The sequence below is a fragment of the Bombus vosnesenskii genome, unplaced genomic scaffold (assembly GCF_011952255.1).
Source record: "Bombus vosnesenskii isolate JDL3184/JDL3185 unplaced genomic scaffold, Bvos_JDL3184-5_v1.1 scf7180000013264, whole genome shotgun sequence".
Classification (NCBI taxonomy): domain Eukaryota; kingdom Metazoa; phylum Arthropoda; class Insecta; order Hymenoptera; family Apidae; genus Bombus; species Bombus vosnesenskii.
Window position 1 is genome coordinate 7,274,059 of NW_022882924.1, and position 17,649 is coordinate 7,291,707.

At 37.1% G+C, this 17,649-nt stretch overlaps 1 protein-coding gene across 10 annotated transcripts in view; it reads left to right on the top strand.

The window, feature by feature from the left end:
* LOC117238027 (regulating synaptic membrane exocytosis protein 1) overlaps positions 1–17,649 on the top strand; it is a 145,720-nt gene that overhangs the window by 50,009 nt on the left and 78,062 nt on the right. For all 10 annotated transcript variants that reach the window (XR_004494106.1, XR_004494107.1, XM_033502571.1 and 7 more), the window contains 2 exons: positions 2,980–3,347; positions 11,699–11,807. Coding sequence is in view for 8 of the 10 variants with exons in the window: in XM_033502571.1 (XP_033358462.1) it covers positions 3,309–3,347; positions 11,699–11,807 (148 nt within the window). In the remaining 2 variants the exon portion in view is untranslated. The remainder of the gene's footprint in view (positions 1–2,979; positions 3,348–11,698; positions 11,808–17,649) is intronic.

The following is a 17,649-nucleotide window of genomic DNA, read 5'->3' on the forward strand; positions in this document are numbered from 1 at the left end:
GTAAAACACGATCCTCTCATTTCATCGCAATGTAATCTGATACTTTACGGAATTGATTAAATATACCTGAATGGTCATTCCTCAAAGTGTAATTGAATCGTTTCGGTTCCACATTGATTCTTCACTCAGATTCCTACAATTTATAACACACGATAACTCTGCAATCTTCGCTAAACACGTAGCGCGATTCCTTCTGAATAGAAATATAACTTGAAGATATCGAAAGCTTTCCTTCCGTACAAAGTGATCCTTTCCGGCTCTGCTTTTATAAAGTACCTATTCGTCATCCTTACCTCGCAAACGATACAAAGGATTCAAACGATAAAAATACAATATATTTTTCGATGTTTATAACGTTATAGATCTATTAAGTTTAAGGCTCCCAAGATGATCGAAGCAATTAATTGTCTTCAATGTCCAAAAAAAAAAAAAAAAAAAAAAGGAAAATTAAAAATATCTGCTGTACAATTTATAACTATGGTTTCATAATATTGAAATTGTAAATTAACCGCATATCAATAAATGGTTAAATTAAATAATGGTTAAATTAAATAATAATAATAATTTTACACGCATATAATGAGTTATATATACATTAAATATATATTATAAATTACTGTAATACCAGAAATGTCGAAACGGTTGGACTGACAATGGCGAAAGTACCAATAAACGTATTCCAAAGCCAGCTTAACATCCGTTTATCTCAAAGAAAGCTACGTAAGCTACTGAATTTCGATCTTCCATTCTTTGCTCCGATTTCCAATATCTTCAACTCGTCTAAACGTACATCAAATTCGTTCTCTGTGCTCTTGCAGCCTTATACCAATTTCAGACACAGTACTACTCTTTCCTTCTTTTTGATGTTTCGGCATCGAGTCGCTTATATTTGTTTACTTTGTAGAGATAATCGTACTTTTCGTTTTTCTCAGTGTCGTTAAACAATATAGATTTGCATGAAATGCGCCAAGAGAATGCGAGGTACGCTATATATCTTTGTTTTAAACATTCAATGGTTCATGGTACAGCGATTATGCGTGTCTGATATCTCACTGCTCTGGTATCGATAGTAAAAAATAAATACGAATTTCACTTTACACGAAATTGTTCTGTGTCACGTACCTACTGAGAGAATACACAGATTGCGATTATCCTGTGTTTTATGAATTTTGTTCGTTGCATTCGAAACTCGGGAACACAGCTGAATTTATAGACGATCGATTGTATAATTAGAATTAGGTAATCCTAATTCTAAGCTATTTAACTACGACCGAAAGCAATTAGGTATTATTACGTAACGCGAATAGATGAACTTTTGAAATGAACGTAACGTTTCGTCATAAAATCTGAGATATAATTTTATAACTAAGAAATAAACTTTATTTTACTGAACTCGGAATTAACTTGTGTAGCAATTTAAATAATTAATTTAGATTTCTGGTACAGAGGTAGCTTTACCAATTAAAAAATAACGCGTTCGTACACTTTAATGATAATTAACTGGGTAGGAAAAAATGTCGAAATTCTAAGTAGACCTGATTTTTTTTTTTTTTTTTTAGAATAATTCTCTGTAAAATGTTGATTTAAGTGAACTTCTTTGAATAACAGCAAGTATACCGGAAACTACTGTAATATTTTAGAAACTGTATACCGCGTATTAAAAGCACTTAAGTGAGTTAAAATATTGTCGTTTCAGGACACATCGGTGATTATGCCACTATGCACGAATGAAGTATCTCGGATGACAGTACAGTATCAACGTAAATTATTAAACAGTCACTTTCGACGCGGATAGGGAGTGCTTATCATAGACTTAATTAATGTTTGAACCTAAAGTGAAATAGTTTCGTATGTTTACTTGATGGTAGAGGGTAAAGTGACTTTGTGTTAGTTCTGCACACGACTTTCTCTAAGTAGCAACATTTTAAATTTCCTGATATTATTATGTTGATAAATATAGTGACGACGTTGTTGTTTACTTAATCACGCGATTAAAGCAATGACGTTATTTTCATTAAAGTTAACGTTTTATCGAACGTACTTATATTTCATTGTTATTACGATCACTACAGTAAGTCGTAACGATTAATACAACGATAGGTATGTGAATATAGATGTTTTTCCGTTTACACACGATGATCGAAATATAAAAAATTATTGCACAAATATAGATATACCTAGCCAAGCATATTTGCATATAAGCAAGATTAAGGATATTACGAGCTATGTAATCGCTACACTGATTTCAGTAACAGATTTACTATGTTCATTAGACTCGGAAGAGGATAATATTTTTTTCGTAGATTATAAAGATATCGGTATTAATTCCAGTCATCACAAAATAGTAATAAAATCATTAATTCTAAATATTTAAACAGTATCCAATTTCCGACGTAGATGTCAGTAAAAGTATTCGCTATACGTAAAATGGGGTTTCAATGAATGTTAAACATAAAATAGCGTAAAGTATAAAGTTACATAAAATACAGCGCTATCAATATATCTAGTCGTGAAGTTTTCATTAAAGTACCCAATATAGTAGTGAAACAATATTAAATTAAATAATACCATATTAATTCGATTATTTCTCGAACGTTACATGTATTTCAAATAATTTCAACTTTTACTGTCTAAAGATAGGATTCTAATTACATTCTAATAATAGGATTCTAATTAATAAAAGTATTATAATTTCTTCTCAAATGCTAGAAGTATCATCGCAGATTAATCCGCTATTATTTGAAGCATAGGTCAAGGATAGATTAAAAACAGAGAAACATTTGTGTCTCTTTGCATCGAGAAGTTTAATGAAGGAACATTAACAGCTTTTAATTTGATCAATTTATTAATCGGTCGATTTCAGTCGATCGATTCTGTTATTAAATTTCTCTATTAGTATGATCTTAGTTACTACGATAGAAATAAGCCTGACTACATGTGTGCTACTGTGTTTAACATAAAATATCGTATTTATTTCAGATCATTTGCAGTTCCATTTCCCGAGGGAGATTTTCCATGATACCCGGTGTAAAACAAGTCAAAGTTCATGGGAATGTCTTTTTGGCAAAAGGGTGAGCCAAGTGGCTCGACATTCTATCGATTTTGGTTGGAGCAATCTTGTTTTTGGTACATTGACAACTTATTGTGAAACGAGGGCGAAGAACATAGCGGATATCTAGCACGAGAACAACTTTATGCCGGTAACCCGAGCCGGAAAACAGAACGCCAAAGAAGGCGCAACAGGGAGCTAAAAGAAAGAGTACTTCCTCCGTTTCTGCCTATCGAAGACAGGCTACGCCACTACATTCATGATGATACCTGCGAACGTGGTATCCTTCGTCAAAAAGGTAATCATTTATATTCTCCCTCTTAATTAATACTATTTGCATGAATACAATTAAAGAAGCGGAATCTGAGGAAAAAATTTGTTTCGCGTATTAAATGCGATATTAAATGTCACGAGTATTGTCAGAGTATTACACTATTTTAACTATTTCATATATTTCTGTCATTTGCATGGTAAGGCGTGCTAAATGAAATCTATAAGCTCTTAGGAATCGTTCGACACTTTCTTGGATCCAACAATTTTTCTTCCGAATTAAATTAAATCGAGCAGACACGAGAAGCTGATAAATAAATTTAATAAAATGGGTAGGATAAAAAACGGCAATAAAAAGAGACAGTTTTATTGCGCTCTTTTTGTCAAGCGAATAAAATATATTGATGGTGGCAATTTACGAAAATCTTTGGAGGTGATCCAGAAGCAACGTAAAACAGACAGGCACACATTCTCAAGCAAACAGTTAGCATTTCATCCATAGCGTTCCCGTTCTTTAGAAGCCGATCCCGTCAGATTTACAACGTCTACACACACGACCGAGCTTCAACATGGCCTTATTTCTTTGCATCACCGCAATCTGACGTGAGTTAGGACCGACTGACAATGAATTATATTCCTCTATAATACTGGCTGTACGCCTCGAGTACGAGCTAAATGGCATTATTTCAAGATCGTGTCAAGATCGAGACGGCTGGATTATATTTCCTAGGGCCAGCACGGCCTTTGGGGACGTTCTTCCTTAACATCAAATTTGTTACATGTCGCGTCAGATTTTGTCACTCTACCAACAAGCTGAGATGATACTCCCCGTAGCTTGAATTTCTTAGGTATTTACCTGCTAAAAATATAATAAAGTCCATCGATGCTACCGAATTTCTAATAAAGAGTAGTAAAGAGTATTAGGAAAATCGTAAGAAATGTCAGCCGAAACGTTTGGAGATGCGTAAAAAGTATGATACGACACGCTACCAAGCTGAACGAGGAGTCTTGGCTTTCGTCAAGGGGGATAATAAATTCAAATGTTTGGAAAGTTTGGAAAGTTTTTGACGATCGATATGTTGGACAGGGTGGAATTTACATAGAACGAATCGAACGTTTTCGAGCTACAACGATAGACTCGTATTGACGAAGAGACGCGAATGAAGTGCACATCTGCCTTCTCATTGTCAATTTAGACTTTTAAAAATTATTAATCCTTTGTACTTTCGCGACGTTGCTACAGTGGCATTGAGACGGTGAAAATTTCTATTTGATTTTGTCTCTGGCGATAAAAGGCGAGGAAAGGAAAAGAGGCTACTGCATAAATAACTCAGAGATTCGTTTCGCTGAGTAGACGGTTGGATTGGGTACTTGGGGAAGAAAGGCCCGGGAGGAAAACTCCTTGCGATGAAAAATGTTTTGCGTTGGATCTTTATACCTGTTGGTGAATGATACGACGAAAAGTTGACATTCGATTTACAGAAGGGAGATAATGCAGACAATATCGAGTAACGAATGTTCCTCTGGAAATCTTTCGAACAATACAGGGTATCGTTTGCTTTATAATATCGTTCGTTCGTATCAAAAAGTTATGACTATTTGCATAATAAAGTTGTCTGTGTGCGTAAATTTATGTTGTGTGTTTTAGAAGAGCGTAACTTTTCACAGAAATTAATTGCAAATGTTGGAATTAAAAGTAGGAATTAAATTTTATTACTCCTGGCATGGTAGTTTGGCGAATAAAAACGTATCATTGTATATTCCTGTGAGAGGACTAATTTTCGCAAAATTTATTAGTTTGAACTTTAGTCACAGTCTTAATTAGAAATTTAATCCATTTTTATGACTGTTATAAACTCTTCTAAATTCTTCAATTAGCTTCTCATATTACCATGTATAAAAATGGCTTTAATAATGCTGAATATACGGCTGGTGGAAAAATACGATGCTGATATCCTATTTTATACCACGTTATTGTGCTGCAATAATAGCTTTATAAAGTCAATAGCAGATTAGATGAATAAATTGAAACATCTCGCGTCTGGAGAATGAATAAAATATCAGGAATGAAATAAATATTGTATATTTAATAACGTAGAACTTCGGGCAGTCGTCTGTTTATATATAACTCGTGTGCATGAATAATTTCTAAAATATCGATGGCATAAATGTAACAGGTAATTGTTTAACTATCTTGTTTATCTATCATAAAATTCAAAAGTCATCTGCTGAAAGCAGACAATACACCTTTATTATTCTTTGTTCATGTCGATTGTTTGTGTACTGATTTATCAAGTAAAATAATTTCCTATATGTTTCCGAATCGATTTTCCAGTTTCGAACAATTCATATAAAATACGATGAACGTTTTAATTAAACGAATTTCTATTGTATGCTTTTATTTATATCTGAAACGAATTAATACTTGGACGATACGCGCCCGAAAAAATAATACAAGATAATAAAATTAATTATTCGTTAATTGTCTCAAGTTAATATCTGTATGTTTGTGTGTATTACTGAGCCGAGCAAAAGTTCTTTTTTTTTTTTATTTATTTGTTGAAATTACAATCAATTCTCGCGTTGAGAATTTTCAGTAATTTTTCTGGCGTGGCGCAGTGATATGGCTGTTTATTTACAATAAGTTAATTCTTATTATAGATAGGTATAATTTATAAGTATTATAAGTAAGTGCATATGCTTAATTTGGATAACTAAATGAATCTAGCGTTTAGGTCTAGCGGGTAGTGCCTCTTCAGCCTGCGAATCTGGTCCGTCGTATCAAGTAGTCCAGTGATTAGGGGGTTTCGGTGTTTGTTGACTCTTTTGCTATATCTGTCGCTATATTTTGCTATTTCCTCTTTGACTGTGGGTATCTTGAGATCGCGATGGATGGTTTCGTTGGTAACATACCAAGATGCGTCTATTAAGGATCTTAGCGTTTTCGATTGGAAGCGTTGTAGTATTTCGATGTTGGAGTTACTTGCTGTTCCCCATAGTTGGATTCCGTAGGTCCAGACAGGTTTTATTACGGTCTTGTAGAGGGTAATTTTATTCTGTATGTTTAGTTTGGAGCGTCGGCCCGTGAGCCAATAGAGTTTTTTTAGTTTGTCCTTTAGTTGCTTCGTTTTATCTGAGAGCAACGAGCAAAAGTGAATTCTCAAATGTACGTGACCAAACGGAACGGCAATAACAACGCAGTACGTCGATTTCCATCTATCATTCTATGATTGCACGTAGAATCTTCGATTAAAGCATTCTCCATTGATGCCTCTGATTGACCTAATTGGTCGCAACCGTAGAAATCTCGTATTACAATGGATTTATGGACAATTGGAGATATCTTACAAATATCTGCACGTCTCCCACTTTTTGACCCTAATTCCTTCTACAGACTTTACTTTCGTGCAGTCAAAGAGACTCTTTAATTCTACTAATGGACCACAGTTTGTTGTTATCTATCCAAGAGAATCCACCACTGTATGAAACATCGTTCAAAATAGCTTACAGAAGGAAAGAGAAAAATCTACTGTTTAATCTTTATCGTTTGTAAGCTGATTCTCCATTTGCGAAAAGAAAATGTAAATCGCGCTTCATCGTAACGTTGTTGCGCTATGTTTAATGTGTTTGGAAGGAGATAAAGCCGTTTAATTTCGGAATAAGTGGTTCTCTAATAGTTTCCACTTGTTAGATCCGTCTGGTTGTACCGGGAGAGAGCAACAAATAAATTGAATAAAGGAATTTTGGCCGAACGAATGGGAGCAATCTCAACAAAAGCGGTGCTTTGTGTTAGTAACTGATATCCGGGTTTGTTTGATCAAAACCGTGGATTTCCAGATTGAGTTTCACGAAGCAACGGCTTGTTTCGCTAAAGATTCACGAGGGTTGCGTTGAATTTGTCATGGATCCAACGCTAATGAATTGCGTTTCACGCACAATTTGCTTCCCCGCTATTTCGCCCGTTCTTTTGCAAATGTCAAAAGATCGGCAGATGTACTTATCGGTTTAATATACAAATACATTTTTCAATGTTTCTTCTCGTAATAAATACGATGGAAATTTAATCAATTTTTGAGAATCTTCCCTTATCTTCTTGTTTCTTTTAATTATAGAAACCGGAAAATGTATGGAACCAAGAAAATATTTGCACGTGATTTTGAAGCGGCAGGGGAAAATATTTAATTTGCGATTAGTTCTGATAAAAAGTAATAAAAGAGAATAACTTGAGAATTTCTCACTTTATAAAATTTATCATTTGCACGTTGACATATTAATTTACGATTGCAATTTACATTTATCAAGAGACATATCTATCTCCTTCTAGAAAAGAATTTAGCCTCTGTAAATAGAAGATTTTACTCGTTACTTTCGTTCTGTATTATCAGCCGTGAATTTAAATACTCTCGCCATTTCGATGATAAAAGCACATAAATCATAATCTTTTAAATTAATTTTGAAACTAATTTTAAAATAAACTAATATAAACTAATTTTAAAACTAGCGACAAGACAGCAAGCACAATATTCATTTCGACGTCTGTTGCTCTTAGAAAAGTCCGCCTATATCCACTTTGTACCGCCAAATCGTTCAAAGGTAGTCCGATTTTCGATCTCCTGTGACGTCCATTCATCCTACAATTTTCTCGTTAACAATTCATACACGTGCTTTTGTACGACCACGCAATCTCGAAAAAGGACAAAAAAGTGCAAGCGTTACAATGGGATGCATAAAAATTTTGTCGATTGAAATCGTCAGCGCGAAAGGCCGCGCCATTTAGCGACTCGTACTACTTCGGTAGCGTAGAGAAACGCGCGAACCCGCGTTATTCGACATATGCACGCAGTATGTATACACGTTTCGATTCGGTCACGGTTTGACCGCATTTTCGTTTTCCGGCCGCCTAACAAAAGCTCGTGGCACGCCATATGGCCGAGCCGAGCGTCGGCTGTGCATTACCAGAAGGCCACTGTAGAATATCGGCCGTTTAATATTCCCCGTTGAATTTGCATTCCGGGATTCCATCGCTCACTCGGATTACGATAGCGCGCGTTCCTCTTGGCCTCTTTGGAATCCTCCCAAAAGCCGAGCCTGCGTTCTATTCTGTTCGTGGATCGAAGGGCGAAGGACAGAACACGCTGGTGTTCCGCCTCTGTGAATTTGTATGCATGTATCAGAGACCAGTGTACAGTACGATCCATTGTAATCACGTTGTTCAAGATCATGGAACACGTGTTACAGGCTTTCGTAATAGTGCAGCAGGACTTCGATTATAAACATTAATTACTCGCAGAAAACAGGAAAGGAAGAAAAAGAACGGCGAATAGTCGAATTGTGATGCAACGACTGTGTTCAGGTTGACTGATAGAGGAACGAGTGGATGAATTTGTAATGGAAAAATATATTGAAATAAGTATTAATGTATGCTGATCCAGATTCTCACTATTATAGTGTTACAATATAATAGGAAGAAGGATGATAGAGAGCACGTTCATATATTTACAGCAAAGGATATTACCAAAAAGTTAATTAACCTTGTAGCTTTAGCTGAAGGCTACAAGAGACAGCAATAGAAATCTACTTATAGCTCCTTTGTTTTTAGACTTTGTAATGCAAAACGCAATTTATATTCAAAGGTACAACAATATGGATCTCTTCTCATTTCGAATTTTCTTTTCTTTCACTAAATTCTATTCTCTTCGTAACGGCAGTCTCCAGGTCACGGATATACAAAAGAAAAGGTGTAGAGATTTTCTTGAAGTAATTTCTTCAACAGATTAAAATTACGACTGTGTTTCGTATGAAAATAAATATAAAATATTCATCGTATATTATCACACGCAGTGTCAAACGTTTTCTGTTTGTCTGTCTTCGAATCTGTCTTCCCAATCTTTAAATTTTTTTCTTTAAATCAGTATTTTTGCAGTTGTTTTTTGTGTTTCGTGCCATTTATCGATTATTTCACTCTTGTTTATCGTTTGTTACGCTCTTCTGCCCTGCTAACGGAATATCGTTATTAATCTTCAGAAAGAGACAGCTCTCTTCAATCTCTTCAACGAGGCAGCCCCCTTTAAATCTCATTTATCCTAGAATTAGTTTCTCCGATTAAAGAAACACGACCGAAAATTACTAAAAAATTCCTGTCAACAATGGAACGGGTACGTGTATTTATATTTACAAACAAATGAGAAACACACGATGGATAAACACGTAGTCAAGTGGAAGTATTTTCCGTCTGACGCAGTTCGATTTATGGCTGGCGCTGTATACGAGACGTAGCGTACATGCTACCTGAATATTTGGGATAGAGAATCGAAGATCAGGCAGAGAGATATGGAAACGAAGAGCGGAAGAAAATGGTTGATAACATGCCAAAGAAACGATTTACATTCCGATTATTAGATTGGCTCTCGGTCTGTGTGATGTTCAATTTTATTCAACCGCGATGCAGCGAATACCATCGAGTTATCGAGGGTCAAGAAGTCAATCTCCGCGTGGATCGTGCGACCTTAAAAAAGGAACGAACGTCCACGAACCCGAGATAATCGTTAGGTCGACAAAAATATTGACCTCCCGTTCAAACCTTCGTTTGACAGTGGTGTTAGACTATACTTTATAAGCGTTTTCTATTTGCCGTGATAATGGCAGAGGAAAAGTTACTGTAAATATAGGTCGCCAGAGTGTTTGACTTTTCAACTGGCTACGCTTTCGCCGCTTCGGGATATATCCATGCTGGGAAGGAAGTCGTCTAACAGCCTGTCGCCGTTTTATTTGTACATTCGCGTGTGATATTTTCGATCGAGCGAAAGAGCTATCCAATCGAGACTGGGTTTCGTTAATAAACAACGAATAAAAAGAAATCGTGGGCTGATTTGTAACTGATCGATCGATGTATATTCTCGCCGATCTACAGATTCTATTTTGGATACGTATTTTTCTTTATACAGAGGCGGATTGGAATTGTTTGATCCTTTCAGGTATACGAGATAGGCAGACATATGGTGTGTACAAAAATAGCGTACAAAGTTTGAAACAACGGGAACGAAACGTAGAACTTGATGAAAAGACGCGTTCGTGGAAAATAAGGATATGTGCGAATATACTGTGTATGTATATGTGAGCCGTTTAATGCAAAAGTGGTGTAAGTCAATCTTTTGCCTATTTGCTGGGGCAACCTTCATTCTGTTTTGCGCAGAAGTCGCGGAAATATATCTTCGTTAGTTTCTCGGCGGATAGCAGAATAAGCGAGGACCGCCAACCCGAAGCTTTACAAAATTTTTACTTTGCCCCTTCATTATTCGGTAATCAACTTTCTTCACTTACATCACTTTTGCATTAAACGGCTCGTATGAAAGTACGTACTGTCAAACGATGCGAAATTGAATACACTTGCAATTACAATTAATTAATCAATCCTACGATATTTAAGGTTTTCGAAAGTTCATTAACCTTTCGAATTCTATGGACAGTTTTTCACCTTCTCTTAACTTTTCTAGGATCAATATGCGAATACTTTGATAAATATTCTGTGATAAATATAGCCACTGTGCTTTACTACGAATTTTCTCTATCGAAACATCCTACCGTGTTAATTCAAATAGACAAATCCGTTCGAACGATGGTTTTGAGAAAAATCAGTATTTCACTATTTAACAACCAGGCATCGATTTCACGTAAGCCCGAAATACAAACCGCTATATTTTCGGTTTCAACGCACATACGGTTTTGTTATTTAATACACATACGTGTAAACTAACTTTATGCTACCTGGCAGCATTGCTTTGCTTCGAGTGAACGTTGCAAATATGATACGTCCTTTTGACTCAACACTGTGCAGCCAGCATATAATTAATAATTTACTGTTTTCCTGTAATTCCTGTAAATAGATTTTCCAAATTTATACTACTGTATTATCTGCTTTTGATTTGATTCATAATCTTACACGAAAATAACCTCCTCCATTTCTCCGAAAATCCAGGTTAATTATCACGTTCTGCACGAGAACCGTAGATATCCTAATGCTTATGAATGGGTGTGTAAAATTATCTTCTATTCACAGACAGACTTCGTAAGTATCCGTATTGCCATACCGTTGCAATTGAAAAATCATATCACGTACAGAACCGTTCATCGCGCTCGTAAATTCCACCAAGCCAGCGATATTTGTAACGAAGATCGCGACACGCGACGGAAGAGAAAGCATCCTAAGTTCTTAGAAGTCGACCATGTTCCTCGCAGTTATCGCTGTTACGAGTGGTAGAGCTTCGATTACGTTCATTACCTACCTGCGGCTATAATAATCCAGCGAGAGTCGTGCAACTCGCGGCGACCGAGCTTCGTTTTAAAGGCTGTCCTTACGGTGAATGCTATTTTCTGTCGTAGATGGTGACGACGCAACCAGATTCCGGAACAACCGGATCGGTTACGCCGGATGAAGGCGGCACTACCTTCAGCAAATGGAGGCAGCTGGGAAGCGGCGTGATACGAGACGGTAAGTTTCACGCTGGTATTCTTAACCAGACGACTAATTTCGTGTCTTTGTGAAGAAAACGCGACGCTTTCCTTTCTTATTTTTCCTCCCCTAACAACATGATAATATTACGTTGGTGTGTGCGAAACGCTGTTTTCTCGAATGAGATCTTCATCCCACGCAAATGGAGATTATACGTTATTACACGTTAATATAGAAAATTCCGACTGGATGACACGTACTGCGAATATTTGAAAGGCGTGGTAGGAAATAGTTGGTCGTATAAAAATTGTACTGTCTGTTGCACGAAGATAATAAATATTTATACAGAGTCGGCCTTACGTGAGAGTAAATGATATTGATAAGCTGTCAGAAGTGGACGACGAAGAATCATTACGAAGGTAACATGTAATAGGTGCAGGGAGATATTACGAGGGTAACGTTATATTAGGTGCAACGGTGTTTCATGGACCTCAAGGCCGCACATTTTCTAACGGCAAGATTTTCGGTCTTATGGAAAATAATGGCGAGTTTTCCCGCCTTATGGTCGTTGCGTGTTTCGGACGTAACAACGATATTACCGTCTTTCAATGGTTCGTTTGAAACGCCAGTTCTTCTAATCCAATTACCCGACACGAAATTTGTAAATTATTTTCCAATCTGTTCAACGCACGAATATCTTTTTCCTCGTATAACCGTGTACTATCGAAAAAATCGGTTACTCTTCGTTAATGTAACGCGCAGCGTACCGAGCACCATGTATCGAAATATCGATTAGAACTTTCATTTGAAAAAGTCTCGCTTCACGGTAAACCCTCGAGATACGTTCAATTACGAGTGATATCAACGTAGTTGAAAACTAGGCGAAGAGAATTCTAAAAAAATGACAAAAGTTTAATATGGAAAATAGATTTTAGATAATCAAACTTTTATAGAGCGCATTGCGCGAATTATTCGCGTACAATCGGCAATCAACTTGCAGTTTTCCTCCGTCAGCGAAACACAGTTAAGCAGAGATCAACGAATAAATTAAAAATTCTTCTAAGACAATACGCGTAAAACAGGTTGGTTTTACGAGCTCGAGGCTGCAACTATCGCCATTACGCTGTAACGCCTTCTTCTCGCTGGTTCGTTATCTCCGTTGTAATAGCTATATTTCGACGAGTCTCTCGTTGAAACGAAAGCAACGAGAAGCGAGACGCTGCGACGCGTCGTGCGGCCAACGCGCGCAAACGAAACAAATCCGCGTAAATAGCGTGCTCGTTTTTTACTTAATTACTGTCGGGTCGCATTTAAACGAGTGGAAAAAAGAAAGAAACGTGGCGTCGAGCGGGAAAGTGAGAGCCCGGGGACAATCGCGAAACGACGGACTTCCTCTCCCCCTTGCGAGTTTCCTCTCCCTTCTCCCTCTTCTCTACTTGTTTCTCCCTTTTCTTTTGCCTTTCTCCTCTCTTTTTTCTCCTTTCTTTTCGGTTTCGTTCAAAGCCAGAGTAATTTGCTCGAAATTACACGACCGACAAGTACAATTCATTCAGCGTTGGCCGACGTGCGAGATGCATTTGTAATTCGAATGCGCATAGTTTCTGTCGCGAATGCACCTCCCGCTCATGGCCGTTGTTCCCGTTTTCCGCGGTCGCAGGCTCCGCGTTCTTTCTTTTGTTCCAACGTGCGATGAGAGTTTCGGAATTTGTACTCTCTAGAACGGAGGAAACGCTGATACGTGCCTCCGCACGATGAACGCGATGTGTCGACAACGCTTTGTAACAGTCAGTTTGCGCGGTTGGCTACTGTAACCGCTAGTTGCAGCCGCTTTCAAGATGGAATAAACCGAATACTTTTTTGATAGACTGATTTTCAAAGCCAAAAAGAGAGAGAGACGATCGTTACGTATGAAAGGAATGTTTTAGTCGCTTTCGTTCTACGCAATCTATTCTATTTAGTGCTTTTTTTTCGAGAGAGATTCCCTCGTTTGAGATTATTAAAACTCGTTGACAGGTATTCTTTATATTCGAAAATGTACAGTGCTAGTAGGAAGATGTAGTCTGCATATTCTTTCAGCAGGAATGCATCATTTTGTTTTGGAATATTATGGAACATTTAGAAATATTTGTACGCTTGAAAGAGGCTTGCGATATTAATTTTGCTTTATCATACGATGGGTATATCTATTGATAGATTGCGTACGATGCCATCGATCGTTATTATAGCTGTGTCAATCCTTCATGTTACGATATCGTGTTAAATAGTTGCAAGTATTTTTGATAATAAAATAGATTAGAAATTCTGGTTGAAACTCTATTCGACGAAGACGAACAACGAAATGAGTTAAAGGTCAATCTTGCGGAAACTCTGTCAATAGTTTCAGAGACACGTTTACTACATTTTGAAACTCCGAACGATGGTAATTTATATACTCCTACTGAAATTAATTAGAAATTCAATATTAATAGCGCAACTATCGATCAAAATCTTTTATCTCGTCGTGTCTTTCAACAAATTATTCACGATGATTCGACTGGAAAGAAAACGCAGCTATGTCAGCCGAACAGCTCTCCGTTCGTTTTTGAAAACCAGAAAAATATAAAGTGGATCTCGATATCTTCTTCGTTCGAAGGTTATTTTACCTTCGAGGAAATTACTTCTCAGACTTTTTACTTATCTCCACCAAATGGTAGAACGTCTCGCGATATCTCCAACGACCGTATTGCACGAAAAGATGATAACAAGGAACAAGTTGCCGAGGGCGTTGCAATAATGTTAATTCAACGAGAAATTATCGAGGAAAGACCGATATCGGATCCCGCGAGATACCCGACTCAATTTGTATAGGGGAAGAAAGGAATCCCATTGAAAAATTTGCTCCCGAAGCCCGACAGATATTTGCAATTTCGTACAGGTTCCTCGTCTCCTTCGACGCAACTAGCTAACCTACTTTTCGGCGATGCTCGCTCTCTTCGTTACAGTCTTTCTCATCGAATTTACCAAATGAAGTAAGGTCCAACCCCATTGTCGAGGACAGTTTTCTTTTGCCACACGACGTGTTCTTCTTCGCTCCGTTCCCGTGGCCTCCCGCCATTTCGTTATTTTCACCTTTACGACGCGGGTTCGTTGGAAAACTCGTCGATTAAACGGCAAGGTTTCTCTTCTTCCACTCTAGTTCGCTCTCGCGAGATTCTCCTTTTGCTTCTCACGATGCCATCGGTATACGATCGGTCCTTGAATTACGAGTTTTAATGCAACTTGTAACGTTATTTCGGATTTTACGATGGAGCAAAGTCGGACAAAAATAAGAAACACAGATTATGTCGGATTCTCCTTACGTAGAACGATGTTTCCTTTTTTTTTTTTTTTTTTTTTTTTTGGTAGCAGCGCTTCTTCGTTGCATGTTAACGAAGGTTAACGTTTCATGTTACGCGATCGTTTTGTAACTTGCGAACGGAAGGTATAAATTAATCGTATTTATCGATTATCGTCAATTATTCGGGTAAATGCCGCGATAAAAATATCGATATTTCTAATTTTTTGCTTCATTTACTTTGTCCCCGATAGGCGAACTCTTTTCACGTAACGCGTTCATCTCCTTCCACGTTTAATAAATTAAATAGGAAATAAATCGTACGGCAATTTTAAATAATTTTAGTCGTCCGATTGACTGATTGATTATGTTTGATCAGAAAAATAATACGTTGAGAATATATCTGAGCGATTACGGTGCGTTCTATAATATCGATAAATAAATTTAATCGGAAGCTCAATTTCAGATTTTATTCGCATAGTCACACGCAGTCAGGCTTGAAAATACGCACATTTTTTAATATAAAGCGAAGAATGCTATTTATTATAGCATTTATATATACTAATTAATTAACTCCAGGCATATTGAGTTTTACATCGTTTCGTAGCCCTGATTCACATGATTACAGAAATTTGATATTACGTGAATGAAACGTACATGATAGAAACACTTCGTTGGAAAATCAGGATGCCGATTTGTTTTGCAGGCGTTCACATTAAAAACGTAATATCGTGAAAATGAAATGTGAAACTTGAAATGAAATGAAAAAAAACGCTTCGTCGAAGAATAAGAATATGTAGGAATATTTTTTGCAGCGTTTGCGCGTCTATGATCACAATCACTAGGTCTTCTTTAAATAATTCACGGTGGCTGAAAAATTTGATTTGAAAATGCATACTACGTTGCACCTTATCGATGCGTGTCGACTGATTGCTGTATCGCTGGTGTGAACGTGGATCTACAAATTGCGAAATAAAATCCCGCCCACGTCACAGACGTTGATGACGCGTTTCCAGGGGCTGATAGATACTCGATCGTCACGGGGAAAATGTAAATTTTCGTAACATTCTACCCGGCGAATTTCATACCAAGCGTCAGCCTTTCGACGGCTGCGACGTGAAAGGCTAACGTTTGCAATTTGTATTCATTATATACGCGTTATTACTTTTCCATCGTTCAATAAATGAAAACAAAGAGTACGCCATAAATGTACGATACACTCGCAATCGATAACCAGAGATATTCGTTTTGAAGCAGATAATTGAAGCAGACAATTGATAAACCGGTCAATCAAACTGCATGCGAAGCTATTTCACGAACGAATTTAATAGTATTTCCTATTATTTTCATTTCGTTGTTACTTCTAAAACGAGTTTCCACAAATTTTATTTCATAGGGAAAGTCTCTGTCGAAACGATACGTACAATGATTAAGTACCCTGAATTTAGAACGTTTATAAATTTGAGGAAGACGTTAAATATACGAGACACAAAAGGCGTAATGTCGTACGGTTCAATTTACCATGGTGAATGTTTCACTTCTTCGTAGAACAATTGCGAATCAGGCACGAATAATTAGTTGGAATTTTTCGCACAATTACGTAGCTGACTGTCTTCCTCCCATTTCCTTTCTTCTACGCGCACCATGTTCCACATGTGTGCAGAGATTTCGCTCACATTCAAACCGTGCTATTTAGTTGTAATCTGCCACGATTGCATTCAATCTGCTTACCGGCTGTTTGATATCGAGGAGGTCATTGCTGTAATTGATCTCGAAACGCAATCGCATTGTTAATTATCGAGATAATTAATGGAGCACAGTCGCGAGCGAGTCGGAGGTCGGATAAACTGAGAATATCTTGGTACGCGTTCGCGCCGCAAAACACGGACATTATTCGTCCAGATTATTATTATTATTCGTCTGCACCGGGTTCTTTTTGCGTCTTCTCTTCACGATCGAATACCTTGGCACGTTTGAACATCGTCGTTATAGTAACGCAACTGCGAAAAGGTGATTTTCCAGGGAACGAAGGAAACGAACTTCATCTAACAAAACTCGTAATTAAATGACGAAAGAAACGTTTCATAATATTAGGATAAGCGACATTGATTGCACTTTTAAGTTACTTTTAAGTCTATCTGCGACTACAAATTGCTAGGAAGTGCAATAGCCAAAAACGAATATTTCAATAGCCACGTTGTCGTTATCTAGTGGAACGTTCGGAAAATTATGAAACTTTTATAGTGGAAAGATTGATATGTCTGAGACATTTATCTAAAAATTTGCGAATTTCCAGTTATAATAATTATAGCTGTGTAGTTATTATTGCGATACGTGCTGCGATACATCGTTTCCGAACCATCTTATCAATCAAAGTGGACCGTACCACTTAGGAGAAGTGATATGCCAGTCTTTTTTTTTTTTAGCAATTTTTTCTTCTTTTATTCAACAAAGCAAAGTGATCGGGCTAAAAGGGCCGATAAATAGCTTTCAAGCGTAATCCTTTAATTAATATCGATCGGTTTCCACAGGGAAGTATGTTTTTAATTGTAGCAATTTTTATTCTTT